Source organism: Wasmannia auropunctata, unplaced genomic scaffold, assembly GCF_000956235.1.
Source record: "Wasmannia auropunctata unplaced genomic scaffold, wasmannia.A_1.0 LD336076.1, whole genome shotgun sequence".
Classification (NCBI taxonomy): domain Eukaryota; kingdom Metazoa; phylum Arthropoda; class Insecta; order Hymenoptera; family Formicidae; genus Wasmannia; species Wasmannia auropunctata.
In genome coordinates, this window is record NW_012026814.1 from 6401530 (window position 1) to 6420698 (window position 19169).

A 19169-nucleotide genomic window follows, 5' to 3' on the forward strand; every position below is an offset into this window, starting at 1 on the left:
TATACAAGTTCTACTTTGTTCGAAAGCGAAACCACGACGTCAACAACGATCGAGTCAGACACAATGGAAGGTACATTGTACTTCCTATGTGTCTTTACATGCCCAATTAATTACTCATATTTATTGCGATATCATATTATTTGATTTGTAAAATCGCTTGAAAGAATAATTTTCTTAAATATCGGAAATGTACACATTCTGAAATTATTTTAAACTTTCTTAAATAATTAATTAATAATCGCAATAACGAATAGACAATAATTAATATATTATATGCCGCCATAGATTCATCAAAAATCAACGATTTTAATTTTACCGAAGAAGCAATAATTTCTTCGTCGTCTTCAGACAGCGAGACGTCATCTGTTAGGAAATTTAACGTCACATCTACAATAGCCGAAACCACACCAATTACAACGTATATCTCAGAAAATAGCTCTACTTTACAATCAAAACGTGTAATTCCTCTCTCAAAAGGCAATGAGGTCAGATGCTATGAAAAGAGTAATTGCACTGCTACACCGCCGAAGGAATTAAGTAAACACGTTTTCATCAAATATTTTATTTTATTGTGTTCATCTTATTTTTCTCTAGTTTTTTGGCAATGGATAAATTATTTACGTTTTCTTTTAGGTATAAAAGATCGCAGAAAACTGCGTCGATCATGCTGGGAAACTATGTTCGGACAAGAGCTCGCCAAGCTCACTGTCATGGATTTGGTAGGATAAAATTTTATCAAAGTCGGGTCATAAAAAATTGCTTATTATATATTTTTTTATAAATGCGTCTTTTTATTAGATACTTACCATATTAGCTACTCTCAGCATGGATTTCTTCCGCGCCGTTTTCGTACGTTTTATGAACAACTGCTGGTGCTGGGATCTGGAGAAACAATTTCCACAATACGGTGACTTCAAGATAGCAGAAAACATCCTCCATTTAGTGAACAATCAAGGCATGGTTTGGATGGGAATGTTTTTCAGTCCCGGTTTAACGGCACTGAATCTCTTCAAGCTCGGCGTTCTGATGTATTTACGTTCTTGGGCGGTTCTCACGTGCAACGTACCCCACGAGGTGGTCTTCAGAGCCTCCAGGTTATTGAAATTAAAATAACTTGTTCGTGAAAACTGTGTCATATTTTTCCAGTTTTTAACAAACAAGTAAGATAATTAAAAAATGCACGTTTACGAATAGTTGAACACCGCGCACAGAATTTGTGAATCCATTCATCAGTTTTTTATATAGTTCCCTATATTTATCCACAATTATTCGCCTGAATCACTCTTGATGTATTACAGGTCTAACAATTTCTACTTCGCACTGTTACTGACTATGCTATTTTTGTGCGTGCTGCCGGTCGGTTACGCTATAGTCTGGGTCGAGCCTTCTTGGTTCTGCGGCCCATTTTCTGATTATCCAAAGATTTATAATTTAGCGACGCAAAGCTTGATAAATCCGCTTCCGAAGCTGATTCAACGGTACGTCTCTTTTTACTAGCGTTTGACTGCCTTATGTAAAGGCAGTTTTGAATATAATCTATCGAAAATTTTTTGTCTCTATTTAGATGTCTCGATTATGTCGCATCGCCTGGTATAGTGATACCATTGATTGTTCTCATGACGTTGATTATTTATTACATGGCATCTCTCGCTGGATCTTTACGAGAAGCGAATAACGATCTAAAGGTAATGACATATATATAAAAAGATATGAGATATATAGCTTTATCAAGTTGTGTATATTGTTTAATATTTATTATTATTATTGATTTTATGTTTATATGAGCATGTTGTTACAGATACAGCTACAACGCGAGCGTACTGAAGAACGTCGAAAATTGTTCAAAATAGCGGAGAAGAGGCATACCATGGCCGAGACTCCGTTGTCGAGATGGAAAAAGATTCTGCCGGCGTTGCCACAAACTAGACTATCTCAAAATTCCGAAACAGTTCAAAAAGATAACGTACAGATCACGATTGGGAATGTGAATACAGTTGTAGATACAGTTGTGGAGAAACGACTGACGAACGACATCGAAGAAGATTCACGGCAGAATCAGGTATTGTCCAATCATGACAACGAGCAACGAGCTGAAGAACAGGACGATTTAATATTAAATGATACATCTTCCAACAGAAGGTACGACAATATAATAATATTTAATTAATTGTGGAAATTCTTGAGATTTTATCGCAAGTTTTTCTATATGTAAGTTTTAAATAAATAGACTGCATATTTATTTGAAATAAAAATATCAAATATTATGTTGCTGAATTACACAATAAATGATTCCCATAAGCAGGCCGATAAGCGTCGTCGGATGTTCTTGGGACTCGCCGTCAAGCGGGCGAAGTGTTATCTTACCGGAAATCCAAGTAAACGACGAAGAAAATATATCCGACGTTTACGGAAATGTAGAATTGGGTGACTTGCCTGAAGACGATCATGAAGTAACGTAACGAATCGAGTGTAATAAATAAGAAATTATTTAAAAAAATAATATATAATTAGTAGTTTTCATGATCCATTCAATTTCGCAAGAATCTGAGTGAGAATATCAAAATATTCATTTTTTACTAGTCTGTAAAAAAATATGCACTAAAAGTCTCCATAGAATTCTTTTTAAAATATTATAAATTGAAATTATAGATTAGTGTATCTAATAATCATTCCTTAAACGTGGAAGCGCGCGCTTTCTATTCATATTGCGCTTACCATTACGATTGTAGATTTTCTGAAATATAAAATTCGTAGACTTTCTGATTATTCATTTATTTCTATTATACAAATGTGTGTAAAATATCTATAAATATTTATAAATAACTATCGCACATTGCTGAAGACGACGTGAAACACCTACCTCTGAACTTCCGGCTTCGCGACGGAAACACTCTGAAATGCACACACCGTACACGCAAAATCACACTTCGATTGAGCATTGGCACATTCCTAATACCTTTATATCTTATCATCAGATATTACATTACGTATAAGATATTTATTAACATTGAGCTGTTTCGAGATTATTTATACGTATACCAATATGTGCTTTGCGTATGTAAAAATATATACTCCTCATCAGCAAAAACGTACGATTCAATCTCACGTTAGCATAAGTCAATTATACAGTTGTTCTTACGGCTATTTAAAAAAAAAATCTGTCAATAACGAGGAACATAAATTAATTGTATAAGGGAAAAGCTGTGTTATGTTATTCTAGTACACCAGTTACAAATTACCTTTGCGTTGGGATAACTTCTTTCCGCTTATCAATAAATATTAGTTCTTCTAGCCGGATATTTAGTATTTATACAACTCGCGCCATGTACGGGACGGAGAACGTATCAGCACCTTTGCGCCAAGCGCTTACGCTGCTCGTCAAGGAGCACCGACGCCTCACTCATAATTTTAGCAGTGGTTCGTACCAAGAATAATAATTGATACTCGTCTATAACGGTCAGAGCTGCCTTCGTCTTGATGAGTGCGTGAAGTACGTTCGCCCGCTCGAGATCGAGCCATCTCTGAAGCGCCACTTCCCTTTCCCGTGGACCACCGAGTGGCACGTCGGCCGGGCCCCACAGTGAGAATTCCAGCACGGATTTTACCTATAAGGGATTAAACGGTAATTTCATCCGAAAGATGCAGATTGCTAGCAACTGAATTAAATAAGTAGATGAGATATAACAGCAACTGCGAATGTATGAAAGAAATTGAGTATTGCTATTTAATATATCAGCAATCTTTATGCAACAGCTTTGAGGTTTAAAAAGCATTCACATTTAATAATTAAAAAAATATATGCGAGTACATTAAATTTACAATTAAATTGAAAAGAAATTTGCATCCTCGTGCACGTGCGTCTCGCGAATCAGAATCAAATAGGAACGAGCTCTCACCTGCGAGAGGGTAACCGCTTTCTCGCGTATCAGTAAATCTTGTATGAGAGGTAGCTCGCCCGTCAGATGCAACTGTTGCAGCGCTATTAGAGCGCATTCGCACAGGGAGACCCGTTCCTCGCCAGGCTCGTCGCTCGGGTCTATGTTTAACCTCCTGCAAAACGGAAGTTAGACGTTGAATAACGGGACCGTGGAGGTCCGCGCGATTGCATTACTATACTACGTCGAGTTGTCGTCCCGCGAGAAAGTGCTAACCCTTGTAGGAGATAGAGCCGATAATAGACGTCCTCTCTGCAGAGCACGACGTCGCTCAGAGATCTGCTGGCATCCTCGATCCCGCGTGCTTGAAGGCTCTTCAGCGCGTTGACCAGTTGAAGAAGGACGAACGACGCCTCTCTGCTCACGCCCTCGCCGTTTATGTCCTTCGACATCGCCCCGAACGATTGTATGGTGGTGACATGCAGGCACGGGAGAACCGAAATTGTCGCTAAAACAAAAGAGTTATTGTTAGAGATAATTTACTAACGGTTTACTTTAATTTAATAATAATTTACATTTTTCTAAAATGTTTTTTCGTCGCGGAATTTCGGCGTGTATTACCTTCGACATCCTCGTCCCCGGAGGGCCGCACCTTCTCGATTATCTCCTTCGGCACTTTATCCACGAATTCTATTACGGGCGTCAAATAAAAGTCCTTCTGTGGCATAGGCATAGCTAAATCGAACGCTACGCAGAGAGTGATATTTTGATCGTTCCACGTCGCCGGACAAAATATTCTTCTACCGACAGAGACCGACGATGGAGTGTCGACGTTGAAGTGCTTCAATTGGGGATTCGCGTTCTTGAGAGCGCGCAGGCTTGGCGGAAATTGGACAGTTTGATTTTCCTGAAAAGCCATAACAGTCAGAAAAAAATAATCACGTTATTTTACTGCTCGCGTAACAAATAAATAAGGAATTACTTTGAACTGAAAATATTCCATGTAACTTCTATTCAAGCAAATTAATATATCCTCTCAAGTCTGTTGGAAAGTATCCAAATGAAATTATGTACAGGTTGAGGATAACGAAATCTCCGCTATATATACGTGTACATGAGCAGAGATCGATAAAAAAAACCACGTTTGTACATGTATCGGCATACAAACGAGAATGTACAACGGTAAATAATTATAATATGCAGAGCTATAACGTACCTGCTCGAGGAATTGGGCGAGCGCCTCGTGATTCGCCACAACTACCGCGCCGTAATTATCCTCGAGGCTTCGATGAACGACGGTGCGCCCCCGGCGTTGCCTCAAGCGGCCCATCCTCGGCTCGTCGTCCGTGCTCTTCCAATCCTGATCCTCCTCGGCGCCCTGTGGTGGATCACAGGCGGTTCGATTAAAAGGGGTACATTTAATGGGAACAAAATTGGGAAGAACACGAATTCTCTCTTTCTCGTACGAATGGCGTACCTCGTCGCCGGTGTAGAAGGTGTACGGCGCGTAAAGCTCGCTCTCGGTCTCGCTGCCGCAATACGGCAACGAGATCGACCTCACGAATGACGGTTGATGATGAACCTTCGAGTCCCCGATTATCGCGCTGCTGTCGGACTTTCTCTTGCACGCGGCGCGGAATCCGCCTCCACTTCCGTGCCGCAGCTCAAGATTCGAATCACACTCGGGTGAGCTCGAGAGGCACTCGTACACGTGGCTGTCGTTGGATGTCTATTGAAATGCAAGTAATCGTTATACCACTAAATCGCTCATGTTAATGACAGTTTCGAATGACATAGCACATACGGCGGCTCTTATTATATATGTACGCATATCTCTTCGGATATAAATTTTCTTGTCATAAAGTGTCTTGTCATTCCTTTCTCTCGAATTTTCGCGGGAGATTATCAGTCTGTTCAACTATTATTCTCTCGTAACTTTTTCTATTGTAATCAATAGAGAAGAAAAGCAAAAGATTTTCATTGTCAGATACTCAGATATTTTTGGTAAATATGTTGACTGTATTACCAATTTTATATATAAATTCTGCTTTTTAGTTTTTTCTAAAGATATTATTCCTCATTTTTTTTTTAGCATGTCTTTTTCTCAGCGTGACGATAAAAACTGCGCTCAGGAAATTATTGCGCGATGACAGCAATTATCTTCTTTTCACCGTTTACTTTTCCCAAGAACATTTATTTGCATATAAAGAATGGTGCAGCGTGTGAATTGTTCGTATCAACATTTTCATTCTTACAATCTGAAGAATCTTACTATATAGCTGATTCGCATTTGTTAATATTCATGTAAAACCCGGCTTTAGACGGACGGATTTGAGAAAGAGCCTCCCTTACCGGCGAGTCGGAAGTGGATCGTTGTACAGCGGTGAGTCCGTCGTAATCCCGGTGCTGATCCTCAGCCGACGTACCCGGCGCCCTTTTCAGGACGGGTTGCGAGATTGCTCGGTCCCTCAAGCTGGCGGTTCTTTGGGGTTTCGAGGGTGCCAGGGCGCTGCGCACCTCACCTGTAACATCCTCCGCTGCTGCAGGCACGATCCGCCATCGTCAAGCGCCACGGGTTAGTACCACAAGACACAAGGCATGTCAACGAAACGGGCTAGCTATCCGGGCTTAGCTAGTAGGTACATACGCCTAACGCACTACTGGGACACTGGAGGAACGTCCGCGGTTTGCGACGCAAAGTCGAATTCGACGTGGCGGTACTACACTCTTAATCATGTATAGCCAAAAATTTGGAAGTACACGTTGAAATATAAACCCTACGTAATTACGAGGGACATAAGTATAACCCTTAAATATGTATCGCCAAAAATTGGAGGTACACGAAATCTTTAATCAGTTGTCTTGTCATTTAATCAAGGACTTGCAGTACCAAACAGGCGGTACATTTTTACCGCTAAGTACCTCATATTTATAAATAAATGTACCTGTATTTATAAATACGAGGTACATACGCAATATTTTGTACCACGTATTATATACACGAGGTACGAACTCGGAGTCTTGTACCTCCAAAAAAAAAGTATCGCGAATTCAGATGCAGAAGCAGCAGAAAAGCAGTACCTCCAATTGTATCGCCAAATTTATTATTATCTCGTGCTAATGTACCGCGAAAAATACCTCCTTTTAGTGTGTAACTCAAAATGTCATTTCCACGTTCAAAAAAATACCTCGAATTTGGAGGTATTAGGCGATACATGATTAACAGTGTACAAACGTTAGTTTTCACCCATATATTGTTCCGCACGCATGTGGACTAATGGTATATACTACTGGTATACACGTGGACTACTTCTTTTTTTTAATGTTTAGGTGGTTTCTGGATATATGGAGTCTCTCTGAGATGTAAACCCGATTTCATGGGCGCCCTGCAAGCGTTGACGGCATTAACGCAACCGCGGACCATGCGAGGATAATACATCTTTCCGCTGACGAATCTCTTAAGCAACGTCTGTCGCGCGACAAGCGAGAACATCGGCATCGGGATCGACGTACGTGCAGTCCTTCTGCGAGCGGGGTGTTCTCGCAGTTTGTTACACAAGCGTAGTGTGTACATTACGTCTAACTCTTAATTAAATTATCAAGACTCCGTATATGAGATGCCGATCACAGCGCATGCAATGCGTGCGGCGTTAGTTGCACCCAGCGTCGGTTAGAGGAGTCCTCGACTATAACGTTGCTCGTGGTACGCACCGTTACGTAACCACCGCGGAAAGAGGGGAAAAAAAAGAAGAGGAAGAAACGGAGAGAGACGTGAACGCGGATATGCGCGCGGTTTACGCTTGAGTAGTCGCGCTTATGGTCGGCGCGACGGACGTCGCCGTTGTTCGCGTTAATGAGAGAAGGAGGAGACAGAGAGAGAGGGAGAGAGAGAGAGAGAGAAAGAGAGAGAAATTGTATGCGGAGGTGCAACGAACAAGCCACAGCATTATCGGGAATTATGTACCGTACGGCATGTGTGAGACGGCGCGATCGAAGAGAAAAAGAATGACCGAGAGAGCCGAATGATCGAAAGAACAAGACTCTAAATTTTTTTTAACAGTATATGTTTATTCATCAGAATACAAAGTGTTCGATATTACAAAGTCTTTTACACTCTTACAAGGAGTAATCTTGTCGACAAGTACAACAAATAGCAGAAATAGCGTTTTCTTTTTTTAACCAGCCATTCTCAAACTTTATATATTGTAATCTTATCGCGGAAATCTGCGTTGCGAAAGCAGTCGTGTCTCAAAAGTAAAAAGCTACAAGCCTTCAATCAGTATTGCTTAATATTACGTATGTGAAACGATATCAGTGCTTAGAGTGCTTGGACAGCCGAGTCTCGTCCAAAAGAATAGGAATAAATTCTTTCAGTAAATATTACGAAAGATTATTATTATCACGTACCACAGAATATATATATATATATATATATATATATATATATATATTGTGATTTTTCAAGAGTATAATTTTAGTTTCTTTAGGACTTACAAAAATCCGTACCTGGATTTGTACCTTACGGAAAATGTCGCGTTTTTCGCCATCGGGAAAAATCGAAATTCAAACTCATCTAAATTATAATCTCAGTTTCAAAATTCCGATTTTGTTTTCAACCTGACCAACTGCGCGACGCGCCAGTGTCTGAATCGCGTGCGATTCGTTAAGTGAGAAATCGTCTGTTCTCCCCGAGGACGCGAGTTAAGCATCATCACGTGGCTCGGTCGCTGTACCCACGCAAGCGAAGCGACGTCTCTCCCGTTTTTAATAAAAAGCCGCTGGCGCGAGGATTCGTGTGAGTATGGCTGTTAACATCGAGTATGATCGCGACGATTAACTCAGTTACACTGTATAGGCCTGAACTTACCCAGATTCGCGTAAATTGAATCCGAGGTCGTCGCGGAGGTTGGCCTCCAGGTGGCCTTCGACGTCTTGTCGTTTCTGGAGGCGGCAATGCTCAATTTGATCTCCGCGCGAGGTGGCGGCGGTCTGACTGGTTTGTTCGCCGAATCCAGCCTCGGCCAATCCTCGAGGGATTGGTTTCTCGGCGGCGGAGGTGGTTTCCCGGGTCTCGCTGTAACAAAACGTAGCGTCATTTTATCTCTGCAGCAGAATTGCATTTGTACATATATATATATTTTTTTTTTTTTTTATACAACTCTCTTGATAACTTACAATGTAAATTCTTTCATACGTTTAAAATGTCATCGAAGTCACAAAGAATTCGTGCTTACCCGCGATCGGTGGAGGAAACCGCGGCATCCTTGAACCGTCGTTTTTGACACCGCAGGCATCCGGCTGGTCCTCGCCCATCCTGGCGGTGATCCTGTCATTTCCCACCACCTCGACCGCGGCACCGTCCAACTCCAACGGATGGATTATCTCTAATCGCGGCTTCGGCTGCGGCGTCGACGGTATCTCGTCCGTTCTCGCGCCCGACGTTTGACCGGTGATCACGTCCATATCTTTCCTCGTGCCCATTCTCAGGAATCTCTTGAGGGAGAAGCCCTTTCGGTTTCTGCCCCTCTTCTTCTCCTCTCGCACCTCCTTCTCCGTGGTCAAGCTGTCCTGCGACAGGGATATCGTCCTCCTGGACACGTGCTCGATCGGCTTGACGTTGTCGTTCGTCGGATCCGGCAGATCACAGACCGCCTTGCGGAACTTCGGACTGCACGAGGACGATCTTTCTCGCTTCTCCTTCTCGCGAACGACCGGGGAGTCGGACTTCAGATTCGCCCCCGGATTCCTGGCGAACAGAGAGGAGACCGGCAGGAGATCCTCCGTGGACTCCGGCGGCCGCGGAGCCATTCTTCTCTTGTTCGGCGAGCGCACGAGCTCCATCGTGGAGACGGAGACCGGAGTAATTTCCGGAAACTCCTCGTCCAGCATGACATTCTCGTCTACCTCTTCGTTACTCGTCGGATAATTTCTCAGCGAGGCTGGAGACGCGGTTACGGAAGTGAACAACGGCGAGAAAGCGGATTTCGACAGGGTTTTTGCTTGATCTCCGGATTCCGAGTTTTGAGCTGTAATGGTTGGTGGGACTTGATCGGGCTCCGATAAAATCTCGTTCGTAACGTTCTTCTTCGTTGAACATCGAGAGCTCATATCCTGCGTACCTAGAAAGAGATAGTATTGCACGCATTGTAATGATGTAAAAAGCTGCGTAAGGGAGTTTTTTTGTAAAAAGCCGTGGAAGAAAAGATGCGGAATAAGAAAATCTTTTTATGCTATTTTCATTATAGACATTTACAGCTGCAATTTACTTGCTTTTCCTTAAACAAATCAATTTTAACGCGACTTTTCATCACTACTTTAGAATTAAATGTGATAAATACTTAAATTGTTAAAATATATTAAAATTACAAACAATATCAATAGTATTTCTTTTTTTTTGTAATCATGTTTCGGATGAATTGCGGGACTCACCTAAATTTTGAATAGGTCTGCCGGCGACAGTTTGAACCGACGGAGGTGGCAATACGTAATCGCCGTTCAGAATTTTCCTCGCGGAGAGCGGACCATCGTTCGCCTTCGCGGAAAAGGTCACCGGTTTCTGCGGCACGGCGGGCTTCGCCTTCGAGTCGATATTGACGCTACCGTGTAGGAAAGACGGCCTCGGCTCCGTGGTTATGATCGGCGGCGGGCTCGTGGGCAGCGCCGGCGGCTCTGTCACTTCCTCCTCGTCCGCTTTGCCGTCCGGTTCGCCCGCGAGCTCGCGGCTGCTGTCGAAGCAGAATTTCTTCCGCTCCGCGCCCTCGCACGCTCCCTCGACCTCGCGCACCTGCGGCGACGGAGCTCCCTTCGTGCCGTTGTCGGCAACGCCGTTGACACTCTTGTCGTCGACGTTCATCGAGCCTTCGCTCTCCGGCGTCTCCTCGTTCTTCAGAGACGCCAACGAGGCGAGTTCTTCCTTCGCTTGGTCTTGTTTCGCACACTCGCTTTTACTCGTCGTCGTTCCCTTCACGCTCTCCCCCACGTCGCTGCTCGGCGCGGATTGCGCAAACATCCTCGACGAAATCTCGATTTCAGTCTTTTTTGCCGCTGAAACGGTGTTAAGGGGCACATTTGTCGCGTTCCTCTTGTCGACTTTGCAGACGGGCGAGTATTTCTGCGCCGTCATTTCTGTCTTCACCGCGTCTGCGTTGGCAGTATCCGTCGTGATCTCCCTTCGCATAATGGAAATCATATTGGCAGAGGTGATCAACGGCATGTCTACGATCTTCCCCAATTCCGGGAGAGATTTTTGTTCTTGCTCTTCCGTCTTTTTCCGCTCTGATCCATTGAGTTTCTTTGCGGCCTTTAACATTTAATATATAAAAATGTCTGTTGGAAAAAACGTTCTGCTTATGAAGCGAAATTTAAGCTCGTAAAATGATCTAATAGCTTTCGCGGTAGCAATATTGTTTCGTAACATTCCTATCTAAATAATCTTGATATTAATTATATTAAACTATATCTTTCTTAATAGAAAATGTTAAAATTGTTACAAAATCATTAAAGATGGTATCTTTTTGACAGATATCATTAATTAAGAAAGAATTAAAAAAATAATAAACACTATATAAAATATTGTAATATCATATTTGTGTTATTGCACATAATTAATTTTTGCAAGTATATCAAATACATAAAGCAACGATTATGGTTAATATAATATAATTACCTATAATAATAATTTTATTTACGATTCAGAACAAGATACTCAACTTGTACTTAATTAAGTAATCTGATTAAATACGAGAAGATCTCCGTGATAAAATTTACTCTTTATAATGCTTTCGTTGTACTTACTTCGGCGGTGTTATCCGACGATCCACCATCGCCGGGTTTTAATCTGAACGCAGGACTGGTTTGCAAATTGATCGCGTTGATCTTTCGATCGGTCGGCCTCTTGGCGGTGGGTACGGACTCGTCGCCACCGAAGGGCGTTACGGACACCAGGAGGGTCGTCTTCCTGCCATCGGCGTCTCTCTGTATCTTACCCAGCATCAACGAGGCGAAGGACTTGGCAGGCGACGTCATCGACGACTTGGACGCGTCGGGCGAATCGTTGCTCTCGACGTTCGTCAGATTCGCGGTGACCGTGTTGAAGTTCGTGTTCGCGCGGGTCAGGTCGAACAACGCGCGCTCCTCCTCGCTGTCCGGCACCAGGTCCTCCGATTTCGAGTCGACCCGGCCGCCGCCCCTGTCCTCCTCGCCGTCGGAGAAGTCATCGCCGCCGTAGCCGATCACCTCGGTGAGAGACTCCGGGAAGCCGACGTTCTTCTTTCGTTGATCTTTCCGACAAACCGTTTTGCCGCGAAGGATGCTCTGCAAGGTTATTCGATCGCCGGATACCAATCAGCAATGTCACGTTTCTATCGCGAGGCGAAACAAGCCGGAAACGATCAATCGCTTTGATCGGTAATGATTACGAACGTCCCGTTAATTGGATATGGTTACGCGATACGCAAATAACTCGGGAAACAAGTTTTTTTCAATACAACTCTCACGAGGATAGAGCGTAAAAAATGCTTGATATACTTACTATGTATCGATCTTTCGAGTAAAATATTAATTAACGCGTGTCATATACATATATGTAAATTGAACTGAATAATCTAAATCTAATAATTATAAGTGTCAATATATATACGTAAACAAAGTATATAAAATTTTTTTTAAGTAATTGATATAGACAATCTAATTCATGAAAAATTTGGATGTGCATATCTAAATACAATGCATATAAATATAGACAATTATATACGATACAAGGAGTGCGAGTATCAGTACCTGCAGCTGAAGATGATCAATCTTCAGATTCGTGGAAGCTTTCTCGACGTTCAATCGCAAGGTATCGTCAGCCGGCGCATGCTCCTCCTTCGGCTTGAAGCAGTTGGAGCAGAGCTCCTTCTTCCAGGCGTTTTGCACGAAGCGATTGCATTGTGTGGACATTGTTGCCTCACCGCGACAGCGACAGCGAAAGCCCCGTTACATCATCACTCTGAAAGGAAAAAGGTAAAATAGTAATCGATTCGATTCTCCAGCCGGTGCGACGGATCCAACGGTGCATTGTGCACGCGCAGCGGACGGACGTGATGGCGCGCGAGAAATTATTTCGTTCCGTGAAAATATACTTACCTACGTGTGAAAAATAAATTTGTCCGCTGCAAAATCGCTTAGCGCTTCTTTTCAAAATTTTTCCAAATTTTCCGAATTGGATTTCCTCTTAAAAAGATCATCGCTACTCTTCATGGCTCGTGGTCAACTAATAGTCGTTCCCTAGAACTCGTTTCGCAATGAAGCGCGGCTGTCAACGAGCGATTACATTGGACGGTCGTTAAAATCCAAAACGAAACGAGTGAGTACATTTTCCTGTCCGCGGCGTCGGCAGCGGCTACCGCGGCAATACAATCGGGACAATTGACTGGGCTGCCCGACCGGCTGAGTAATTGCCTCACTTCCGGTCTCGGCTTTATTTCCAACAGCGATGGCCTAGCCCGTACCCGTCATTAGCAAGTAATACGTAAGAATATTGTGCCATTGCGAATTTTTCTTTCTACGAAGGTAATCGAAAACGAGAGTCGAGCAATTTTTTCCAGTATAAAAACAAAGGAATTTATTTTGCTCCATGCACATCCGCACTTCGAATATTTCTTCAGATCACTTCCATTCTAAAGTTGTGCTTCACGAAAAATCGTACACTTTTGGTTGTATCAATTGGCGCATTGTTATAGTGAAAAATTTATTTTTACAAATTATTAAAATCTGATGCAGTAACTTATAATACGTAAAATATTCTGTATAATTTACGTAATCCTAAATGAAACGATTTGTTAATGTTTCCATTCGCAAACGACGCAGGGAGCAACGATGTTGCGGGAACTTCTCGAATCATCCTCTCTCTATTGACAAATATTCACCGTCTATTGCAAAACTGGTGAGAACCCTCTCTCTCATCGCTTAGATATTAATCGCAGGGGAAATCGCGTGCGCGCGACACACCGGAACGAAGGATATCATCGAGGACGAAAAGAGTCGCACGAGACGTCGTCCGCGGTGATGTCCCATTAGCATGCAGGACTTGCGAGTACACTCGCAGACCAGGCACGAAGTACCGTTGGCCGATCTCGTTGATCCGTTACGTCTCTCGCGTTCCTGTCCGCGTCTCTCGCACGCGTGAAAAATCTGCGACGCGGTCACGTAAAAATTTGGATTAACATCGCGAGAACGTGCCTTTTGGCCGGATACCAAGCTCTTCGAAGAAAATCAAGAAAGAATCCTTTGCCCAGTTCAAGGTAGAAAAAAAGAAAGAAAACGGAAGAAGGGAAAAAGATTGAATTGCAGTACGTGCATTGGCATCGAGGCGAGCGTGATTCTTGCGACAAAGCAATAGGAACTTCAAGGTTGTTATTTCGATTAACTGGGGTTCAAAAGGTCTAGGTAAACAAATACTCAAGAATGCTACGCTTGGAATGTGTTTTAATTCTTTTGAAATATCGCTACGCTTTAGCAAAATTTTCTAAAATTCAAGAATGCTACATGCAGTAATCACATATTTATTCCTCTGTGAATTCATTAGTAGAAAATAATTTTTGTAGCATATATTAAAGAATAAAAAATGGCCTGTTTGTTAGAGATATATAATTTTTTTCTTTTCAAGTATTTTTCAAAGATAATTTATAACTTAAAAGTAAATGTTTTTTTAATTCATCTTATTTTTAGATCAAGGATCTTTAAATCTAATTTAAAAGTAAAAGTCTTAATCTGTCGACAAAAGTTACAAAATTATATTTTAAAAAATTACATACATTGAATTCTTTTTTATATTTTTACATTAAAATAAATAAGTTAATGCCCGTTTTAATAAAGTTATTTGTAAAATTATGTATTCTGTTATTAATTAAACACACAATGTAAATAATTAATTAAATAAAAATAGTAATCTATTACCATTATAACGTATAATTATGTACATTTAAATATCTTTCTTGCATAGAATTCTTAATGTTTTTCTGTGTCTCTCTTTCTCTCTCTCGCATTTTTTTAAACCGTCAAATCGCGTTAACTCAGAATGCACAAATCTTACATTTGATGACTTGTAACTGCACATTTATGATAATGCTGCTTCGCAATTATTATAAATTAACGGTTACCACATGTAACTGTACATAGTAATTGTCGTGTGGTTATTACTCGGAGATTACTGTAAATTAATCTCGTGTCTACATAACAGCGTATTCTACGAAAAGGGGATAAACCCTTTATATTATTTTTACACGGAATCGTCTGGGTCGCCACAAAGTTCCTTTCTTCTTCGGTTACAGAGGCAGACCTTGTCGGGACTTCTCATTCCATTGAGATGACGCGTGGTGTGGCGCGCCAGGGCATGGCAGACGACGAAGAGCAAGGCGAGGTTCAATGCCAACGAATTTTACATATTGCAACACTCGAAGGCTTTAACCTTACAGTGCTGCTGAGAAGGAAGAAAATATTCGCGGTTTTAGTTACCTGCCATATAAAATCTCTTGTTTCAAGAACTTAATTATCTGTTTCAAATCGTCCAGAGAGAAATTTAATTACAGTCCACAAAACTCGCTTCAGATTGATCTCAAGGTTGTCTACCAGAAGAAAGAAAATATAAGCAAAGATATTACGGAAACAAACTTTAATTAACTTTTTCAATTAAGAATTCACCGATATTAATCTGCAAGAAATTTAGATTTCCTTATTAGATATTGAATATTTTGTAAATAATTTGTAAGCCACACTTTTACCACGAATAATGATTAACCAATGAATAATCCAAGTACTCGATCAATGGAATATGAATGTTCGTAAGCTATAAATGCAAGCGATACTATTTGCTTAGTCTACCTTTGTGCGGAAATGACAAACGCGGTGATAACGCCGTACGACGAAGCAGATCCTGTGAATCATCCCGTGCGAAGAAAAGTGCTTAGTGTGTCGCGAAATAAATAAATAATCGACGACGACGTTCGTCTCACGTTATTTCCCACGGTAACGACGATAATGCCAACATATGTAGGAGAAATGAGCGAGATTATCAAGCGCGATTTAGACGTATGTGTCTCGTCGCACCGACACAAACCTGGTATAAGTACACGCTACAAACTCCGGCACTACAAAGAACGGGAGAGAGAGAGTATAACAACGAGGACTTCCGCGATCTCGGGAGTGAGAGATCCGTGTGGATTCCGCTACGATGCGACTCGCATTCTTTTCGTCGTACTGCAATAATTACTGTTAGCCTGCCGCTTGATTGCGGGCATTAAACTCGCCCCTAACAACCGTAAGAATCCGTCTGGGAATTTTCGACGGAGCACGAAGACGGGAGGAGTTACCTGGAAGGAAGGGGAGGGAGGTGGACCCGTTCGTCCGAGATCGCAGGGTACGTCATTCGAGAGCACTCAAGAGGCAAAAGGCTTAATGGGTCAAGAGCGAGGTAATAAGTAGCTAGTACTAGCTATTCGAGACGCATTAAAAGACCGGATTACATCATTTCATATGAGACATCCTTGCTCGAAGCTTGAAAGCAGATGGTTACAATTGGACTATTATAGTACTTTAAGTTTTTTATACGATTTGCAAGGATTTGTATTTTTATTTAAAAAATGCATTGATTCACGGCTTTTTATAATAATAACAATAATATAGCTTTTTAAAAAGAGCTATCGTAAATTTAAATTAGAGATAGCGGGACTGTAATTGAGCGTAAAATTATCACGATTTAATGTAGTTCATAATGCTCACTTTCCACTCATAAAGTAGCAACACGTCCTATTATTATTATTTTCATCTTACAATTTACATTTTTATCATGTAAACTTTTTAAAGTACTCTTCTCTTTAAGAATTAATATTTTTTTGGAACGTGGCGATTTTTATATGTCAAAATTATTAGAGTTAATTATATATTATGGAAAAGACCTACAAATTCACAAAAACATAATTCAATTTTCGCTTCGCATTATGCAATTTGCGAATGTTCTGAGTGAATACGCTGCAGCTGCAAGAACTGCGCTCAGCTACATGCGCCATGCCGAACCAAGTAATCCCCGTCTAACAGTAAACCGTCGCGTTGGGAACCGTTGTCGCATGATTAACGAGCGTTTTTTCACGCTATTAGCGTGCCGCCTGCATCACGCGGATAAAGACGATCGTGTTGAATTCATTCTTCGGTGTCCGTGATTTATGATAGCTTCAGATAGTCTGCGTTTTACAGGCACTCGCTGCCATTCCGAATAAAACGATATCACATTGTGCAATATTATATTTCTTCATAAACAAGATGACAAGACTTTACGATACTTTCCGGTCTAATAAAATGATTTATCAAACCATGATTGTGACTAGAAGTTACGGTGATAACCCAAAAATCCTCTTTAAAGCGGATTTACTTATCGATTTATGACAAATTGTGAAATTATATTAAAAATACTTCGTATTTATTAAATCACGAAAAGCTACGTTTAGTCTCTAATTCTTATTCCCAGTAATATTAAAAGCTTTTAACGTGATGACGTTACTTGACTACAGCGTAAGAGAGAGACACAGAGTGGCGACAATTGATATGTCATCGACGACAATGCACGTCGCCATGCACTTTAGCACAGTCGCGTTTATCGAGTTAGATACATTTGAGCAATTTCAAGATGCCGCTTGTCTTCCACATTCTTTTTTCTCCTCTTTTACTACCCGGTTGTAGCCGCGCGAGACTTCTTTATCTGCCCGAGTATTTCATTTGGGTCATCCGACTTCCAAGAGCCAGAGACGCGAATGTGCACGCGTTTCACATAATTGCGCGAAAAATGAGAAGAGAGACGATCGCATTGTATACTTCCCGCCGAAGCTAAATGGAGAACAGGATGTCTGCAACAAGTAGCGTCACATTTCGGTGTCGCGTCGCGCGAGTTTTCCTCTCTCGCCGTACATGAATAAACAAATATCGGACAGCGCGGACAAAGACGGATTCGTATGCTACTTTGTATTCGTATTTCAGTTTATAGTATATGTAAAACGCGTTTGTTCACGCCGAAAGTGATGGAGTTCGTACTTCGAGCCGAACTTAAAACCGGTTTCCGGCTTATGACCCGGAACCATTCTATTCATGAATATACACCCTCCCGAGGCACTTTGCATTTCAAAATACTAATCTGGTTTTCAATACAGGTAACGAGGCTTCCTTGAAAAAAAAAAAAAAAAAAAACACTTTCCTAAAGATTATCTAAACGCGGCGTGAAAAAAATTTCATTGCGTGTTAACTAACTACGAATTTGTAACGTCAGTTATAATATAGTGAAGTAACTGACATGCATGAGTGTTTGCAAGAGGCAAAGTAAATATAGAACCGCATGCGAGAGAACTTTGCAGTACGATTTTATGCTTTAAGTAACACTCCGCACGTTCCGTTAAGTAAAATATATATATATGTTTCCCCTTTGTTTAAAACCAGCAGTTCCGGAGAGCGTTACGTTTATCTGTGCTTGACTCTTAACTCGAACAGCTGGCTTTGCTTTCGCGTATGCTTTCGAATTTCAAGGGCACAGCGTCGCACCGTATAGTACAGCATTACCATTCCTCCGTCAAAAAATCTCTCGTCGAAGAGAAGTAAGGAATTTCTTAGCCCGGGGAACAAAGTTAAGTAATGCTCTGAGACAATAAGGATTCGACACTTGCTTGCAGAAACGAAATGGGAATATCCGCGCGCGTCCGTTCGCTCGAATATATCATTGCTCCGGTAAAGAAGCTCCGGTAAAACGAAAACTGTTGTTTGCAGTATAACACGCGGGCAAAACGGTTGCAGAATCGATTTAACGCTCGCTCCTTTTTGTCGAGGCGGCCGCGACGTCGCGCCGCGCGCAGCGTATTCGTATTATGCTCTCTTACCGGTCCTAAACGAGGTCGACCGGCTTCGACCGTAACCACACCTCCTCCACAGCTAGACCGGGGACTGCGCACCGACTGTGTATCCGATCCTTCTGCTCCCAGATTCGATCAGGGCACGAGAAGGTATATAGGCATACCCTTTACCGCGGCATTCCGAAACCTCAAAGTTAGGTCAGCTGTTTCACGCTACGTTGTTACAATGTGTACATTTTCTCGCATTACAGCCAATATCATTCCGTTACGAAGCATTTTCATTGGCATAAAACACAGTACCGCTCTTACGAAATTTTCATATAGAAAAATTTGAACGCTTTATTGTCCTGCGATAAAATGGATTTAATCTTTAAACCACTATATCGGTCTCACAGACCGCTATTGAAACTTTACTTGTCAACAATTT

The 19169-nt window shown here is 41.7% G+C and overlaps 2 protein-coding genes across 2 annotated transcripts in view; one reads left to right on the forward strand and one right to left on the reverse strand.

Annotated features, from left to right (window-relative positions):
• LOC105449542 (transmembrane channel-like protein 3) overlaps positions 1-2766 on the forward strand; it is an 8261-nt gene extending 5495 nt beyond the window's left edge. Inside the window, exons 11-18 of the mRNA XM_011688798.1 lie at positions 9-70; positions 286-537; positions 634-719; positions 799-1094; positions 1299-1478; positions 1565-1685; positions 1799-2139; positions 2300-2766. Coding sequence (XP_011687100.1) covers positions 9-70; positions 286-537; positions 634-719; positions 799-1094; positions 1299-1478; positions 1565-1685; positions 1799-2139; positions 2300-2459 — 1498 coding nt within the window. The 3' untranslated portion in view covers positions 2460-2766. The remainder of the gene's footprint in view (positions 1-8; positions 71-285; positions 538-633; positions 720-798; positions 1095-1298; positions 1479-1564; positions 1686-1798; positions 2140-2299) is intronic.
• Positions 2767-2849: 83 nt separating this feature from the next.
• The window catches only part of LOC105449364, a 32742-nt gene continuing 16422 nt past the window's right edge, over positions 2850-19169 (reverse strand). The window contains exons 2-13 of the mRNA XM_011688549.1: positions 12654-12864; positions 11670-12188; positions 10305-11175; positions 9110-9994; positions 8743-8949; positions 6228-6415; positions 5353-5604; positions 5092-5253; positions 4497-4782; positions 4152-4383; positions 3897-4050; positions 2850-3605 (exon numbers count right to left, since the gene is read on the reverse strand). Coding sequence (XP_011686851.1) covers positions 3345-3605; positions 3897-4050; positions 4152-4383; positions 4497-4782; positions 5092-5253; positions 5353-5604; positions 6228-6415; positions 8743-8949; positions 9110-9994; positions 10305-11175; positions 11670-12188; positions 12654-12815 — 4179 coding nt within the window. The 5' untranslated portion in view covers positions 12816-12864 and the 3' untranslated portion in view covers positions 2850-3344. The remainder of the gene's footprint in view (positions 3606-3896; positions 4051-4151; positions 4384-4496; positions 4783-5091; positions 5254-5352; positions 5605-6227; positions 6416-8742; positions 8950-9109; positions 9995-10304; positions 11176-11669; positions 12189-12653; positions 12865-19169) is intronic.